General features: G+C 37.1%; 2 protein-coding genes across 2 annotated transcripts; both read left to right on the top strand.

The window, feature by feature from the left end:
* The first annotated feature begins 4787 nt into the window (after positions 1–4787).
* LOC108369172 (glucose transporter type 1-like) lies at positions 4788–15839 on the top strand. The gene is made up of 2 exons (XM_017624194.1): positions 4788–5512; positions 11644–15839. Exon 2 carries the CDS (start codon positions 12012–12014, stop codon positions 14517–14519), a length of 2508 nt encoding a protein of 835 aa, XP_017479683.1. The 5' UTR covers positions 4788–5512; positions 11644–12011; the 3' UTR covers positions 14520–15839.
* Positions 7843–8260, top strand: LOC108369173 (glucose transporter type 1-like). The gene has a single exon (XM_017624195.1). It carries the CDS (start codon positions 7884–7886, stop codon positions 8088–8090), a length of 207 nt encoding a protein of 68 aa, XP_017479684.1. The 5' UTR covers positions 7843–7883; the 3' UTR covers positions 8091–8260.
* Positions 15840–19420: the final 3581 nt, after the last annotated feature.

Below are 19420 nucleotides of genomic sequence, written 5' to 3'. Positions count from 1 at the left end.
TTTTTTTTGCATATTGCATATAAATATTTAATACTTAAATAACTGACATATATGTATGTACATAATTGATTGAAGAAAGTTGCGTAATACGTACACTAACGCTCATCATCTCAGTCAAAAGGAGATTTAAAAACAAAATGCTAACTTCATATCACACTACTTAATTTCTTGACAGTGCTTAAGAAAAATATTCAAGTGAAGCTTGAAATGTAAGAGGTTCTCATTTCATTAAGTTAATAAATTAAAAAATATTGAAAAGTACTTACATTCAGTACTGCAGATCGGTTGATTTAGAATCAGTGACCAGAGAAATATGAAAATCTCTATCTGTGTGAATAATTTGTGCGCGCAAAATAAGAAGAAGGAAATAAAAGGGCATTTTTCTTTTCTCGTGCTGACTTCTTCTTCCAATTTGGCGCTGTAAACGCCTAAGCGATTTTGGCCGAGTTCAACAAAGCACGCCAGTCGTTTCTCGCCCGCTGACTATCCGTATTTTATTTCGAAGAGAGCCCGGTATACATATCTCAGCTGGAAGTTGAGAGCATAGAATAGAAAATTTGCCATGGATTAAGTTAGGTCACAGAGGTTAGCACTTTCCGTAAGAAATTTAGAGGCGCATATTCAGGTCAGAAGCCCCATGTAATACCTCTGCCGTGATTCCACCATTATACCATCTACTTCCCAATGTAATGGAACCACTTTGCTAATCATAAAGGGTATTCAGACTATCTTCGTTAACGTATTAATTCGTTATCTGGTAACTTGGTAACACTTTCACCTTCGAACGCCCCTTATTCTTTTTCTGGTTAAAATTACTTTCGAATGAGCTGACATGAAGTTCTTTTATTTATGCACATTTATTGATTCCACGACAGAAAGACTTGTTGAACTTTTGATAAAATGTAGGCACTTTTCGCGCAAGAAAATTCCAGCAAATAAGTGACAGAAAGGAATCAGCTGACATTTTAACGTGTGTGTTACCACATTATCATACTTGCCACCTCGTTATATTCGGTAATTTACAAAAATAAAACAATGTTGGGGGGTTACCGAATACCGCATTAAGACCTTAACGAATATAGTCTGAATACCCTTATAGAAAAATGCAGATGCTTTAAGGTTCTAAGTCCGCTATGCCTTCGAAAATCCAGTAAAAACACATATTGTGCTTTCCATGTTAGCCAATGCAGAAACGATCAAGGAGAACTACTCAGAAATTAATTCTATGCCAAATTAACCTGGTTACCTGACAAATGCTTCCCTGGCCCATCTTTGGTTGGGTTGTGCAATGAAAACTCGATGAATTGGGGGCTAGGAAATAATCTTGCTAGCTCGTCCGCGATGCAATTCCGCAGAATGTACTTGTAAGAGTAGACGTTGAGCATAATTTTGGAGGAGAGTTTTTAAGTCAGAGAGCAGATTACTATGTGTATACATACATACATACGTACATACCTATTGCATAATAGCTAAAAAGGTTTAACAGAGTTTCAAGACCTTTGGTGGGGGTAGAGTGAAAATCACGGCTGCTGTCCTCCATACTCTCTCTATTTTTCTCTTAGTCGCGGATTTCTACAACGTATAGGGGCATATTCTTGTTTTCGTACGGATCGAAAATCAGGAAATTTTCCTATAATTTTCTATACAAAAATTTCAAATTTTCGATTAGTTTTGACTTAGGTTTTTCAAAATCGATTTCAATTCAAAACTATTGGCACCGTATATACAAATATATCCCTATTTATCGGACGGGAACCAAAGAAAATTGTATGTAGACCTCGGGAAATGTTAGGTACCAAAATATATTCTTTGAGCGCGCTTTTTATTCACTTATTCCTGAGTTTTTTCAATGAAACCAAATGGGCAATTTAAGTCTCTTCATGTATGCTTCCTTAACTGCTATTGTTAATGGTTTCTCTTGGGTTCACTCACTTAGTTACCACTTTCCCAACGATCCCAAATTCGAAAATACCTCCGAAATTGTGTTCTCTTTTTTCTGACCATTTTATCTAACTGAAAGAAATATGGGAAATAGTTCATTTCACTTTGCTGCCATTTGAAGAGGATCAATCAGACCACAGTACACCATAGCGGATCTGTGCATTTATTTGCCAAATCAGAATTACAGCTGGTCCATGCCTCAAAGATTTCCTACCTATACCATTTTGCGAACACAAATTATAACACCACCCCTCACAATACATCGAATACGCTAAAGATTTCGTTTCGTTTGGCCCAACATTTGCACGGTTTTTTAAATTATTTTTATTTACTGTCTTAAATTTATTTTATGTTTGTTTTTAGTTAAATTTAAACTTACTTTCCAATTCAAATTCGTTTCGTATTGCATTGAGCTTGCCATGTTGTTATTAAATAAAAATCATCAGACAGCTATTAATTTTTTTCCTCTAAATTTTATTTAAAAAAAAAAATTAATTAAATGAAACAAAAAAAAAATATTTCCGTTCACAAAAAAAAAATCAAATACCGTACGTTACACACAGAAGGACATTCCGAGATAGTAGACTGTATGGGTAAGTTGCATGATAAACAACAACAACAAGATATTAAAACACAAAACTTCTGTTTGCGAGTTCATACATTTCTATAAACCGAACATAAAGCTTCTAAAGTTTAATGAAAGAGCGCTTTGAAAACATTTAAGCAAAACTACGGAGTATACAAAAGATAATTGTTTATTTACTTTAAACTTCTTGACTTCCCAAACTTGGCTATGCCGTTACAGTAGTAATTACGCCACCGTTTGAATGTAGTTTGTGTTTTTTTTTTTAATATTCCCCCAAAATCGAAAAAGCTTTAGTGAGTTGAGTGATTACAAAAAAAAAAAAAACGAAAATGGTTTCTTTCTGTTCTCGATATTAAATCTATAATTATTTCTCCTTTTAACTTTTTTGAACGATTTTGAATGCCTTGAATGCCTGCTTTCGTGTCACATTCTCAACCCTATAAGCCTATCAAACTAAAAGTTAATACTAAATTCATTTGTTAATATAATACACGCACACATCTACTACATATCTCGTTGTTCGAAATTCTCAAATCATTCGAATTCGAATACTCATTGAAAGCAAATTGATAAGCAGTACTCGCAATTGGCAAAATTTCGCTCATTCAAATGTTGTTTCTTCATGCGTCTCATTTCCCATATTCCTCCGTAATTTTGTATTTTTAGAGACATGCAATACATGTACATTTACATAAATACAGTAGAATTTCCTAAACAAGCACACAGACATACTCGTACCTATATTAAACTTATAGTTGATTCTTTTTCTATAATTTTTTATTTTTTATTTTTTTAATTTAATTGTACGTTTGTACACTTATTTTTTTATTTCTGAGTTCGTAAATTATTTTTTATTACATTCACACACTTTTCCTTAGCGATTATGGATCTACATACAGACAAAGCGATTCCACAGCCGACATTGAAATACACCATCGCACCGAGGCGGGAGATGAGCGTCCGAAAGAACAGTGAAGCTTGTAAATGCCGTCCCCCAAATTATTGCTTCACTCTAATTTCGTTTACTTATTTGCTCAAAAACGTTAATTGTAATGAAAAATTGTGTTTTTTAATTTAATATTTTGTTTTTGTACACTATTTAATTTACTGTGCTTATTTTAGTGTGTACTTATATATGTATTATTTAATGTTTTCGATATAACTTGTTTTTCATTTGCATTAAGTCTCGATATTATTCACCAGTAAAAGTATTTATTTTAAGAGCAAACAAATTTGTTTTTTATTTCCAATTGAAACTCGAGATGGTATGGAACAGAAAATATAAAATCAAATAAGATATATAAATTAAATAAAAACATAAAAAATAAGATAAAAAACTACATAAAATGAAAAAAACAAAATAAAACAAATAAAATATGATAAAATATGATAAAACAAAAGACGAAAGACAATAAAAAATAAATAAATAATTGAATAAAACTTAATAAAACCAGATAATACAAAATAAAATAAACCGAAATAAATTTATTAAATGAAATAAAATAGAGCAAATTTAAATTAAAAAATATATCATATAATGTAAATAAAATTATATAATAAAAGAATTTTAAAACATTAACACTATTGAATAAATAATATGGACTAAAGATTACCAAATTAAATTAAATTAAACAAGGTATGATATAATATAATAAAAAAAAAATTTAATAAAAAAACGAGTAAAATAAAACAAAATTAATTGCAGTAAAATAAAAAATTAAAAATAAAATAAAGTATAACGAAACAAAATAAATTAAATAACATAAAATATAATAAAATTCAAAACTAAGTATATAAAAAATAAATTAAATTAAATTAAAAAATTAAAAAACAATAAAATTAAGTAAAAATTATTAAAAATAAAAAAGCAGATGATATACAATAAAATAAAACGAAATACCTAAATTAATTAAATAAAAACATTTTATAAAAAACCAAATGAAATAAAATAGAAAAAGTTCAAATAACATAAACCAAAATACATAAAATAAAAAATAATATACTTTAATAAATAAAATGAAAAAACACGAAGCTAACATAAACGAAACATATATAATATAATAAAAAATAAATAAATTAAATCAAACAAACCCTAATAAAATAAAACAAAATTAAATGGAGTTAAATAAAAAATTATAAAAAATAAAATAATATAAAATGAAACTAAAAAACTAATCAAAATAATAGCGAAATAAATTTAAAAAAAGGAATACAATAAAAAATAAATGAAATTAATAAATATAATCAAATAAATTATAGTAAACTAGAGCAAAACGAAAGTCCTTGTGATATAATATTTACATATTTTAATCATATTTTGTTTTATAATATTTACATATTTTATTTGTTTAAAAAACCTATAAAGTATAGTATAATTTGTTTCACTAAATAAGTGAATAAGTATTTTTTCATTTTTTATTTTTTGTATTCTTCCTATTGCAAATATATCCTCCATCGGTGAAAGAAAAAGAAAACGCTTGTCTTTGTCTTGGCTATCCCATAAAGTAAACCGTATAGCGATTTTTAAAGAAAATGAAAAGAGACCTCTTAAAAGCAACTGGCAGATAATCAATAAACATAAATACAGCCGACACAAAATTGACTTCTTATACTAACACTTTCCAATTACACTTAGTGAAAATCATGCTACTACAAAATACAAAAACAAATAGCTATACGTAAAACCTTTAAAATAAACCAACACAACCCAACAGTCAAATAACAATAGACAGAACCGAATACATACATACATAACTTGAGACAAATCAAAATCAAAAGCAAAGCAATTACCATTAAACAATTTTACAAAATTTAAATTCAAAAAAAAAAAAATAAATATCCTATACACCTAAAACATAATCGTAGAGTGTGCGAATTTCAGGAGTATGCTAAACTGCACAAATAGCTCGGAGCCACAAAGTATGAATTCTGGCATCGAACATGCCGCGTTGATGGTATCTGAGGAAAAGACCCAACATGACTCACGTAAGAATCTAAACCAAGCCATTTTTCTAAATTGCCATTAGTTAATTTCCGTATTGTTTGTTGTCTTGTGTTTGTGTACACATTAACTTACAATCAAGAAACTAACCAAAGTACAAAAACAAAAAGAAATTAATTCCATTTTATACCTACACCCACCCGACTATATCCAATTAACTAATTGCCTACTTACAAACAAATATGTATACCAAAATATATACATACATTAAACTAATTCAAATACTTTCCAATGTGATGTTGTGCAGTATGTATTCATCTAACTGTAAATGTGTCACGTGTGCAATTACACAAATACTAACAAACACAGTTAAATTTTTAATTACCAAATCACCAAATTCATTAACTCACTTCAATAAAAAATTTTTAGATATCATTCACAATCGCTTCATATTTACTAACAACTACATACATACAAATGTATATTATACTACACTGAGAAAAGAGTTTAGTCAATGTCAACTAAATATGTACATATGTTTCTTTCAATGATTACATTATTCGGTTATAGTTATCTGCCCAGCCTTTTGTTGAGAGAAAAATATTTAGCTAACTATTTTCTCAGTGTAGAATATGTTATATGCTTTTCTTTACGTTTTAAACATTAGCGAGTATATACGCTACTTTTTCTGCATTGTATTTATTTATCATGAAAATTTGAGATTGAATTATCTAATATTTGTGTGATGTTTTCTTAAATTTATTATACGTATTGTATTTTCACACTCTCATTTATGAAAAAGAATACAATTTTTATTTGTTTAAAATTTGTAGTAATACTCGTAGATAGATATGTATATACATATGTATGTAGAAAGCCAATCTGAAAAAAATAAAGAATAGAAAATTGTATCTCCAAAAATCTTAAGAAAAGCTTTGTTGTAGAAAGCCAAGAGGAGAGGCAGAGAGGAATTTCTACCGAGTTCGTTCCTTGTTTTGATAGATATTTTTCCAAATGTAGTTTATAAATTTTCTAAGAACTTCTTCTTTTTTCTAATGAGAATCTCGTCAAAATCTTATAATAGATACGTATCCGAGATAGCTTGGTTAAACCAAAAACATTGTGTTTTAGAATGTTGGTGAACTGAATATAATTAATGAAGTGTCAAACGAAACGGCTTAAGTTCATACATAACAAAAATCTAATCCCAAACATTCTAGCAAGAATAAGAACATATCACAAATAAACAGAGACGAGTAAAATACGAAATTGATTGGCACTTTCTGACAACACAATGAGACATCATCGCCTCTCTCATCAAGACTAAACTGGCGAATTATATTTGCGGCCCACCATTTTGAGATCAATGCTCGAAACCAAGAATAATTAAAAAGGGGACCCAAGGGGTGACGTCTTCTGCCGTCCAAATTCTATATATTGGATCTCTATCAGCCATCAGAGAGAATTCCATTGATCTCATATGCTGACGACTGCTAGTAGATTTTAGAGCTCAACCAGCCACCGACGTAAGATCGTAGAATCACCACCGCATGACAGTGACATTGCCGTTTCTTCTCTCTCTCTCTCTCTCTCTCTGCCTAGTATCAGCAGCAATTAGCTACGTTTATACGGACGGCAGGTACAGAAGAGCACTCCTTTGGTGGCTGGTTGAACCAGAAGTGAAAGAAGCTACAGACCTGTTTAAATTCCGCACTCCCAACTTCAACGGGATGACTTCTGAGATAGCCTTGTTTCAAATAATTTTTAATGCCACACCACAAACTTTCCTCATTGGCTTTCCATACATATCTACAAACTATCAATCTGCGTGCATATTGTAGAATGTATTGTGTTGTATGTAGTGGTTTTAAAAAAGTAGAAATGTATAGGTACATACTTACTTTCATTTAAGTTTATTAAAAGACATGTGGATAAATATGTAAACATTTACTAATTTTTAATATTTTTTATTTATTTGAAAATTTGCCATTTTTCATTTATGGTATAAATGCATGATAACTTGGATCTTTTTATTTGTATTGAAAAATCGCAAATAAACTTAAAATTCAAAAATCATTCACTGGACGAACAACGTTGATTTTGCTCAAAAATATGGCTTGAATCATTTCAACTCGAATCAACACAAAATTTAAAAAATTTCATTGTTACACCAATCGAAATTCAATTAAAAAATCGAACATCAATGAATCTTGTATGGGCTACATACACACCAACATTCAAACAAACGTGAAAATTTAAACTGAATTGAAAATGGAAATTACACAAAACCAAAAATTTGGCACTCCAACAACCTCCAAACCAACAAAATTTGCAATGAATTTTTATGAAAAACAAAAAACAAAAACTAACTAAAAAGTGTTTGGAACCACTTCGTTTTCATTAACGGTTGAAGGTATGGGTCCATATCCGCTCAGTGATAGCACAAATCTCCTGGGTCCGACAACGAGTCTGGCCGGCAGTACGACGTGTTACACCAACTATGGCACGAACATTCACACGCCAGTGCCGGTGCGCAAGTGTCACTACGACTACACGTACGATCGCGACAGTTTTCGACGGCATTCGGCGCACGGCAGGATGTCAGGTAGCGTTAAGTGTTAAGTTGCAGTTGCTGTAACTTTACAACTAAGTAACAAACAACAACAACAAACGCAACACAATTACAACAAATACTGGTGTCACTGCAAAATGAAAAGATTTGAACTCCAGCAGCAGCAAAGAAGTCCCAATGCACACCACACAAAAGAGCACACACACACACTAAAACAGAGTCACATACACACACATACATACATATGTACATATACAGTCATACACGCATACAGTACCTTGCAAAGAACTAGAAACACGTTACCCAANTACACCAACTATGGCACGAACATTCACACGCCAGTGCCGGTGCGCAAGTGTCACTACGACTACACGTACGATCGCGACAGTTTTCGACGGCATTCGGCGCACGGCAGGATGTCAGGTAGCGTTAAGTTAAGTTGCAGTTGCTGTAACTTTACAACTAAGTAACAAACAACAACAACAAACGCAACACAATTACAAATACTAGTATCACTGCAAAATGAAAAGATTTGAACTCCAGCAGCAGCAAAGAAGTCCCAATGCACACAAAAGAGCACACACACACACTAAAACAGAGACACATACACACACACATACATACATATGTACATATACAGTCATACACGCATACAGTACCTTGCAAAGAACTAGAAACACGTTACCCAAAAACTGAGATTTTTATTTATTTTTTTTTTATTCCACAAACCATCTCTGCCGAGGACCATCACTTCAGCATTTTCTACAATTAAAAGCCATTAGGAATATTCGCACTGCAGTCATTGCATTGGCGTCTAAGTAGGTTGATGCTTTCTCCATACTCAAAGCGGGAAGAGCATACCTATATCATATATCGAACCTTAGAATAACTAATTAGCTTTCTTAGCAGGGAGACCTATCTCAAGGTCAAGCCAATATGCGAAAATGAGCATGCATATGATGTAGGAAAATCTACAATTACAGCAATGCATAGTCTATCTGAAGTTATTGAAAAGGTATTGAAATACAAGCAGACATCCCTGTGGGCATTTCTTGATATATCAGATTCTTTTGACAATTTGTCCATGGAAATGACACGGAAGGATATCAATAATCTAATAACCGACTGGTTTTACGGCATGTGGGAATGTAGATGGCCTTGTCATCTACGTTGTAGGCTGACATGAGAAGACAATATGCTCCAGACCGAAAGGCAAAAAGAAGTTAGGTCAACTTGACCAAAAAATAAATTGGTAAGTGCGAAGATTGAGTTCACACAAGAGACGAAATATCACGGGTTGACACACTCGCGCTAATCTGGAAGCCAAAAAAAAACCAGTAAGCTCGGGCGTCACTCTGGACTCTACCACTCCGTGCACTTGTCGCAAAATTAAACTAGTTGGAGTCCTCTAGGGGCTTTATAAATGATTTATTTATCAAGCTCTGCAAAGTTGTCACTTTTGAAAGGGACTCTTGTAAAGCGGTAAGCACAACTGGCTGGCATAATTGGACTTAGGTTTCAGGAGGAGATTTTCGCAATTGAAATCTGTGTCCGTGAATGTCTTCGTAGAAGAACTAATACAGCCACTCAGTATAGGCATCACGTCGAACAGCCACACACTTTGGACTAATATAAAAGTATGTTAAGACTAGTAGGCAGTTGCAAAACAAGGTGACAACGTGGTGGGTTTTAGGTCCAGGGGGCCTTGATGGAAATAAAAGGGCTANAGGACCATCACTTCAGCATTTTCTACAATTAAAAGCCATTAGGAATATTCACACTGCAGTCATTGCATTGGCGTCTAAGTAGGTTGATGCTTTCTCCATACTCAAAGCGGGAAGAGCATACCTTCGTCATATATCGAACCTTAGAATAACTAATTAGCTTTCTTAGCAGGGAGACCTATCTCAGGGTCAAGCCAATATGCGAAAATTAGCATGCATACGATGTAGGAAAATCTACAATTACAGCAATGCATAGTCTGTCTGAAGTTATTGAAAAGGTATTGAAATACAAGCAGACATCCCTGTGGGCATTTGACAAGGAAGGATATCAATAATCTAATAAACGACTGGTTTTAAGGCATGTGGGAATGTAGATGGCCTTGTCATCTACGTTGTAGGCTGGCATCCTCCATATACTCCAGACTGAAAGGGAAAAGGAAGTTAGGTCAACTTGACCAAAAATAAATTGCTAATTGCGAAAATTGAGCTCACACAAGAGACGAAATATCACGGGTTGACACACTCGCGCTAATCTGGCAGCCAAAAAATAAACCAGTGAGCACGGGCGTCACTCTGGACTCTACCACTACGTGCACTCGTCGCAAAACTAAACTATTCCAAGTCCTCTAGGGGCTTTATAAATGATTTATTTATCAAGCTCTGCAAAGTTGTCATTCTTAAAAGGGACTCTTGTAAAGCGGTAAGTACAACTGGCCGGCATAATTGGACTTAGGTTTCAGGAGGAGATTTTCGCAATTGAAATCTGTGTCCGTGAATGTCTTCGTAGAAGAACTAATACAGCCACTCACTATAGGCATCACGTCGAACAGCCAGGCACTTTGGCCTCATTTAAAACGATGTTAAGACTAGTAGGCAGTTGCAAAACAAGGTAACAACGTGGTGGGTTTTAGGTCCAGATTGTCTTGATGGAAACAAAAGGGCTGCTACATTCGCGAAAGTGGGGGAACGATCAGGTGGCCTATGTAAAACGGTAAACGGCAAAACAGGAGACTTCCCGTAGAGCCTCCAAGCGACTACTCAATCTTTCCGGGGGGTTTTGGACCTTCAGCCAGGTTTTTAATTGAAAAATGCCTATGGACGCCTCTGAACGGGTTAAAGATATCTTATGTAAAAATACTTATAAAAGTTCTCTGCTTTCATACAGAACATTCAGTTGNCGTAGAGCCTCCAAGCGACTACTCAATCTTTCCGGGGGGTTTTGGACCTTCAGCCAGGTTTTTAATTGAAAAATGCCTATGGACGCCTCTGAACGGGTTAAAGATATCTTATGTAAAAATACTTATAAAAGTTCGCTGCGTTCATAAAGAACATTCAGTTAGATATAATTTCTATATATTTTCTAGGTTAAGTGTGAAAAAATATACCATCGGACCAAATTTGTTTCTTAACTTTATTGCTATACACACCCCATGCAATTTCATAGCACAAATTGTATCGCCCCCTCCTCGTAAGTGCTAAAATATGTGAAAAAGACCAAAGGATAATTTATAAAAATATCGCATGCCTTTCAATAGCTTTGACTACAATAGATCGACATTTACATATACATAGATTGCATGCTGTGTTGCCGGCATGAAACTATCATTTTGCATGAACCCTACTTATTTTTTTTTCGGTTAGAATCATAGCGCCTTATAGATACCCAAAAGCTTTATGAAGGCAGACACTAATCAAATAAACGCTTGCTTGCTCTGTCTGAAGACAAACTTGTTTCGTTTGCGCTTTCAGCTCCGAAGGAACTTTGTTCTTCACTCACACTTTATACTCATTCACTTCCACTATTTTGTCGCTGTTTATTCGCTTCGTTTTTTGATGAAATTTCTTTCTTATTTGTGTACTTCACGCACGCGCTGTACAGCTGCATCAGAGCGCTGTTTAGAAGGCGGCCGAAATACACTCCAGGGCCGGAGCGGTGCCTCTGCGCCCCATCACCATCGTCAGCAAATACCTGCTTGCCCGAGCAGCGGGCCTTGACTGAGGAACGCCTCACCTCCTGAAACTGCCAGTGTACATTCCACGAATGCTGAACAACACCAATACCAACACCAACAACAGCAACAACCACATCAGCAACAGCAACAGCAACAGCCCAAGCATTCACGCCAACAGCAGCATCATCACGTACATTGTAGCTATGATAAGGATATTGTATGTGACGACACGCAAGCGCACCTGCAACAATTGCAACAGCAACAGCAGCAACAACAGCACGGCGATCAACCACATATGCACCAACCGACTCACTGTCACAGTCATATTGCTTACGCGGAACCGCTTCAGCAGTCCTCCTCCACACCGACGCCACACCGCCACCAGCAACAGCAGCAGCAGCAACGCAAGCACAGTCACAGCCATAGTCCACACCATAGCCGCCACACATCACCGCACAGTCATCACTCGCACAGCCAGCACTCGTCACCGCATCAATCACACCATCACGTGCACGAGACCGACTCACTTACGCGCTCATCACTCACGCATCCACCACGTCCCTCGGCTAACAATACACAATCATCATCCTCTCATCATCAGCATCATCATCACAATCATAGACGTAGACGTTCGCGTCACAACCATCAGCAGCAGAATGGAAATGGGAATGCAGGAGGCGGAGGCGGAGGCGGAGGCGGCAGCGGCAATTCAAGCCTACATGGCCCACATGGGCACAGCCATCAGGGGGAGCAGCGGTCTTCGTCGCGACATCATAGCCACGCGCATGGCAGTAGCTGCACGCGACGACACCGATCGGCTACCGATATTTCCAGCACATCGCTCAATACGTGTCAAGATCCGACATGTGTGGATCGCGAAGTACAGGATATCCTGGTACGCAAGACCTGTTGCAACTCGTCTCGCACCGAACTGGCGCAATATTTCGCAGAAGATCTCTATGGTTCAACACGCCGTCCGTCGTCGTGTTGCACCTCTTCAGACTACTGCTATCAAACAGATTCAACCAGTTTGTATGGTTCACGCTCATCGCTCAGTCGTAACAACTCGATTAAGTCCGCGTCCGTGGCATTGCGCAAACGGCGTTTGCACCAACGTCAGCCTAGCTACACATCGATATCGCTGCGTGGCTTGAATGCAGGTCGTCCTAGCAGCCAACCCGGTTCACTCACTTCCGTTTTCGATCGCGCCAAGCAGTTGGGTATCGACGCCGCTGACTTGGATAAACGTGGCAGTAGAGGAAAAATAGTAGTTTCACCATCGAAAGTAACCATTGAAAGACAGACTTCAAAAGACGCACTGAGTAACGACCTGCCGGAGTACGCTTGCTCACCTTCGCCGATACGCTGGAGCTTCCTCGCAGATGGCAAATCCCCAACTGAGATGGAGCGATCAGGCGAAGTGGATACTAAGGATCCATGGACTTCCGCTGACGAGCAAACACGCGAGCCAAAACAGTCTAAATGTGAGCACCGTAGCGAACATCGTTCATACACAATGCAGCACAACAGTCGGAAGTACGCACATGACGATCGGCCAAGCACATCGGCTGCGGCAGCGCGCAAATGCCGTGAGAGTCCATTCAACTGTGATTTCGAGGAGTCTTCGACAACTGTGCTCTTCCATCAAGAAGCCGACTCCTACAACAACTGTTGCAATAACTACATCCAGTGTAACACCTACCTCGACCAGGATCTGCAGATCACCAGTGAAGACATTCACCAATATCTCTCCAAAGGCAATCAACAGTCCAGTGATGTGCTGAACAACTCCAAAAACTACCCATTCCAGCCAAGCAACGCCTTGGAGTTTCAATACAAAAACAACTTTGCGAACAACAACATCGGTGCCGCCTCCTCTGAGGGTGGTGACTCTGTACGCGGCTATGAAATCTGCTTCCGCCGCAACTCCAGCAAGGAGACAAATCTGAATCAAAATGCGCCTGGTGGTGTCGGCGGTTTAGCTGGTCCCGATGACGAGGCGGCCAGATGTGCGGCGTCCTCATGTAGCAGCACGCCACTTTCGCCCACCAACATCAATCTCTCTTCCAGCACGAACAACATTAATATCGTCTTTGGCAACTACACTGAGCGCAATGCCAACGAAGTGAAGTTTATCAACACCACACGCGCCGGCAATGGAGTGGCGGTGTCAACCGAAGCTCATCACAGCGGTTACCTACCCTTTACCTACCCAAGCTACGACTACACCAACATGTCAGCGAATTCAGTTTTCGACAAGCCATTGGGCATTGGTGAGTTGCCCAAGGACTTCACCAGCGCTGCTGGCAGTGCTGCAGAAATGGAAGAAGGAGCTGTTGGTGGCGGTTATGTGCGCAGCTCCTGCGGCTCACCAACCGTCACTGCCACCAGCGACGGCCAACACTCCTCCTTGCTGCAATCGCCCGTACCCACTGGCGTGTCATTCGAGTCCTTTGATGCCGCTTCCGATCACAATTTGATTTCATGCCGTGGCAGCTGTCAATTCTCACCCACGCCTCGATCGCCCCTATCGCCCGCATCGCCAGCCTCCTCACCATGTCTGTCGGCTTCCATAAATCCGGCAGCCGCCTCATATGTGAACACTCATCATCCGCACTTCCATTATCAGGCGCATGGCGACGATCGACAGCGCTCACCCGGCAGCGATGCACGCCATCATTATCATCACAATCATGCACAATATCATCATCATCACTTCACTGAAAGCTTTAAAATCAGCAATGCACTCAATAAGGTGCGCAAGCGTGCACGCAAATATACTGAATTCCTACGCAAGAAGTGAACAAGCGATCGAACGATTCGAGGATCGGTGGCGCTGCGAAACTGATCACGAAGCGAGCAGTGTGTATCACGCAGCGAGCACCGATCGGATCGTTTGAACGAAAAGTCGCTGGAGCGAAGAAAAGCACAATTTTGTATGCGTTTACGTCTGTTTTCGGTAGATTCTCCATACTTCGGCAGAAGATACGTGGTCGTGGCGCTCAACCGGCGCGCCTTTAGTTTGGACGAAGGCGGTGAATGAAGCAACGCATCTGGAGCAATTTCGCAAAATGTTTGGTTTTTAATTTGCGACAACCAAACAGTTTCAACCCTTCTTCAATTACAAATGAGAGATAGATAGATGATCACAAGAAATTACGACTTCAAGCGCGTCCAGCGGCCAAATTCATAACAGCTACAACAACAAAAATAAGTATTTATAAGAGACGCACCTTTCCGCTCATTCATCACATAAAAATTCTTAAGAGTTTAGTAGTAGCAGTAAGAATACTTAATTCATATTTTGAGCTCAAAAACAATCAAGGATCATCGCGTAGAGGTACACAACAATCGAACAATTGCCCACGCCGTGCGGGTCAGCTGCGCCCAGTAGCCCCGCACTGTGCGGTTGGTGGAACGGAGAAGCGAATAGCATTAGGCATTGGTGGTGCATACATACATACATACATACCAGCATCCATACTTGTTAACCTGGAAAAAAGAAACCACAACCGACATTCAATCTTGAAAAGCAATAAAGAGCAACAAGCTAAATAAGAAGCTAGTAAGGAGGAGAGAGCAGAGGTGCTTGTGGATTTTGAAATTGGAACTACTACTAAGTACTAAGTTGGTCGTTACGTGCGCATATGTATATGAAATGCAGTGCATGTATTAGAAGTGTAAGCAGGCGTAAATTATTTACTTTGTTCACTGCCAAAAAAGAAAAAATAGTAAATAAACTTATAACAAAATGCGAGTAAGAATGTCAGTAAGAAATGCAGAAGTGTGGCAACACCCACCATTCAATGCCAAATTCAGAATGCATACATACATACATATGTACATGCATAGGTGCTGCGTTTTAATTGGGGGCGTGTCTAGCCACGCTGTTATCAATATCACAAAATACTCACTAATACATACACACACACACACACAAACACTCGCGTACTTAGTGATAACGTACATTAGCATACACATACATATGTATAGACAGGGGCGTGCATGCAATGGCCCAGTGCGCCCCAAAAATGATATGGCAGGCGCGCAAAATGCAAAACCTCTACGACTGTTTTGCACATAAAAATTCAAAACTCAAACAAAAAAGCAAAACTCTGAAAAACACTCGAAAATGCAAATAGAAAAAAGTATTTGCGAAATTGTGACACAACGACTATTTTAATTAAAGATAAATACATAAATAAATAAGACAACAAAAAATAAATAATAAAATAGGTGAAAATTGTGAGAACCAATAGAATGAAAAAAAATCAATAAATAAATAAATTTGTATTAGGCAAAAATACAAAAGAACATAGAAAACAAAAAAAAAACAAAATATTTATAAATAGTTTAAATAAACCAAAAACGTACTTTCCAATTATATCAAAAAGAGAAAACAAAAAACATTTAAATAAAATAGCGAATGCGAAGCAGGCAGATAGTTCACACATATGTAAAAAAAAAACAACTACAAAAGAAATCAAAAAAAAAAAAACAAGGAGCGCAAAATTCACTGCAGTACTAGTAAGAATATGTTAAATTGCACATTAATTTTAAATTGAATTAGAAACGAAATCCAAGACTAGCATCCACCACTCAAAAGCGTATGAATAAAGGCAACGCAACACGCACACAACAGCTCGCATGAAAAAGAACTAAATGAAAAAGAATTTAAAAAAATGCAACATCCTGCGAAAAACTGTAGCTATGCCATTAACCCGAAAAATTCCCGAAATATTTTCATTAACCACGCTCTGTAGCAGTACCTCGAAAAGGTATGAAAACATATTTTCATTTGACTTCTCTAACCACTTCACATTTTTTTTTTTTGTTTAACTTTATAAGACGGATAATGTTGATAAAAATTCTATTTGTGAGAAATATCACACAGCAAAGATCACTCACAGCCCGAGCACCCAAGCGAATATCAAATGAGTTCATCTGTTTCTGAAATCCCATTTGTTCTCGCTAAGATTGTGAACCATTGCGTTATGTTAGATTATGTCACGAAATGCAGGAGACAGTCTTAAATTAAGACTAGGGATGATCTATTGTTACAGACGTCCGTTTAGTTACAAGGCTTCTGTCATCTAAGTATCGTTAAGGAACCCCGCGAGTTTCCCCAAGGGCTTCACGGCGTCGCAAAATGCGCTCTGGTGTCTCCTGTATTTCGTGACATACTCTGCACTAGTCATAGTAAATTATTTCTTATATGATAAACGCTTGGAGTGCTTGGTAACAATTTTTACTTCGTGCCTGGCAAGGTTAAGAAGTTATTCGGCTCTTGTTGTTAATATTTGCTTGGTGAAGGTTTTAAACTCTTTGTTATCCTCCCTATTTGTCCAGTTAGGTTCCGCTCCCTCTATCATACGGAAATATGAATTTCGCCTAACATAATTCCATGGTGGTAAACCCAGTTCATGGCGGCGACGGATGTTAAAAGCACACGACAATTCCACAGTAGCTTTGAGCTGACTCCGTGTGCTATCAATTGGAGGAAAGGTGCCATATTTTTAGATTTTATACTGTTGAATCCTTGGTCGGCCCCCTTTCTACCCCATACTGAGTTCGATGGCAATGGGACGCAATTTTTTTTATAGTCACACCAGTGCCACAATACAGCGGACTTCTATTGAAAAATTTGAACAAATTGTTTTTTGTGTTTGGGATATTTGGGCAAATGCCCAATCGTGTGCCACTGCCTTTAGGCTATCCTTCGAGAGTACTGACCGTTCAATAAGCCTCATTGGTAAAGTCGTAAATTCTGCCAAAATCTACGACTCGACAACATTGGCATTGTCGAAATAAGTAAACGACGAAAATCGTCGAAAATTATGCAGTGCTGCCAAGTTTTTCAATTTTAATCACTAGTCGAGTGGCTATGACGTGGCGTATACTACACTTCTGCCTTCTTTTGCCAGGCGGGCATATGCTAGGATGGACTTGGAAATACTTCACTTATCTTACAAATCTATCTGTTATGCACCACTTATGCTCCATAATCTTCCAGCATGTTCAAATGGAGACCTTGGCCTTTTAAATGTATGTATGAAGGTGAGAATTTAATGAGGGCTTGACATCAATGGAGATTCCTACATATTTGACTTGTTTAGGTTAGTACCTTCTCTCTCTGAAAAAGTGATTCTAGAAACCGTCTCTAGTGGCGCTATTCAGCGCCCTCTGTATGGGGTAATCGGCGTAGTCCTGAACATCTAAGTCCTTTCCCCAAGACCTTGCTCTAACCTGTGCAACCTACGACCACCTCTTTGCGCTTCGTGGGCTTTAAAATATTTTGCGTCTGTCCTCGAATAAGCATTACTGTCTCTTACAATATTCAATCCTATTGCGAGTGTCGACTAGTAGTAGATAAACGACTGTTAGTCGATTATCGATAATCCGTTGTATTTTCAAATGCGTTTTCGCGTTCAATAAGAGACCGAGGTTTTGCTTCATTAATGACTATTTTTTTTTGACATATGAGTATGTATGTATGTGTTTGATATAAAATTAATATGTTAAGAGATTGCAAAAAAATATTCTAAATAACGGTAATGTAGATTCATAAAGACACATGGCTATGTAGGTAAGTGAGTGTGTAGAAATGTTTAGTCAACTTCAGTTGTACGTATGTATATTAATTGGATCTAGAAATTACGCAATTTTTATTTTTTTTTTTAAACTTCAACAAACGTAATGGGGATAGATAATAACTAAATTGTAAACAATAAAAAAAAATGCTAGATGAGTAAGAGAAAATCCAAAACAAACAAAAAAATACAATTACAAAAGCGATAAAACATTTGCAAAACATATACATAGCTAACGAAGTAAGTAAATAATAATAAAAAAAATCTTTAGTACGCACGGCCGGTGTGCACAGTTTTACTATTTTACAAAAAAAAAGGAGTTAATTTAAAGTTTAGGTTACAACAACACAAATTCTACGCCAAAATGAGTAACTTCTTTAAAAGGTTATTTTTAAGCTGATTCTTAACAAAAAAATTATATAATTAAAAAAAAAGTGATATGTACACCCAGTCCCCGTGGCATGCAACAAAGCCCACTCAAGTAGTCCACTTCGAGCTCACTTTTATGATATTTAAGCTTTGAGACAAATATGTATCTATGTATTTCGTACTCACCACAACACCGCAATTTTACGCTACAAAGTTCCTATAATTTTAAATGAACACAGCGAATGATTTCATTCTTCATTCATCCTTAAATGAGTAAATAACGAAGCAAATATTCAATGCTCCACGTTGAGAGGTAAACTGTCACGCACGCAAGCACGCACGCACGCGCACATCTCTACACACACGTGTGGTACTTACAGGCACATACATAACTGAAAAAACACACTCACAGTCACACACACAACCGCACGCATGCCACATCACGCATTTAAAGGCACTCCTCGCAATTGAATTAGTTACTTAAGGATTTCGCGTTTGTAATTGGTGTGCATTTTTTAAGTGAAATTTTTTTTTATAAATACGACTACTGTCTTCCATTAAAAAAACAAAAAGGCAAAGAAAAAAAAATCAACAAAATCATTGGTTTGAGCAACTTGTGTTTTCATTAACCAAGCAATTTGTTGTTGTATGTTTCTCACTTTTGCATTTCTTTACACACACACACACACACACACACACACACACACACGTATTCAGTTTACTTAATGAAAATTTGTTAAAGTAA

This window comes from Rhagoletis zephyria, unplaced genomic scaffold (assembly GCF_001687245.7).
Source record: "Rhagoletis zephyria isolate East Lansing unplaced genomic scaffold, Rhagoletis_zephyria_1.1 Rzeph_scaffold_03525, whole genome shotgun sequence".
NCBI lineage: Eukaryota > Metazoa > Arthropoda > Insecta > Diptera > Tephritidae > Rhagoletis > Rhagoletis zephyria.
This window is presented reverse-complemented; position numbering and strand designations above follow the sequence as displayed.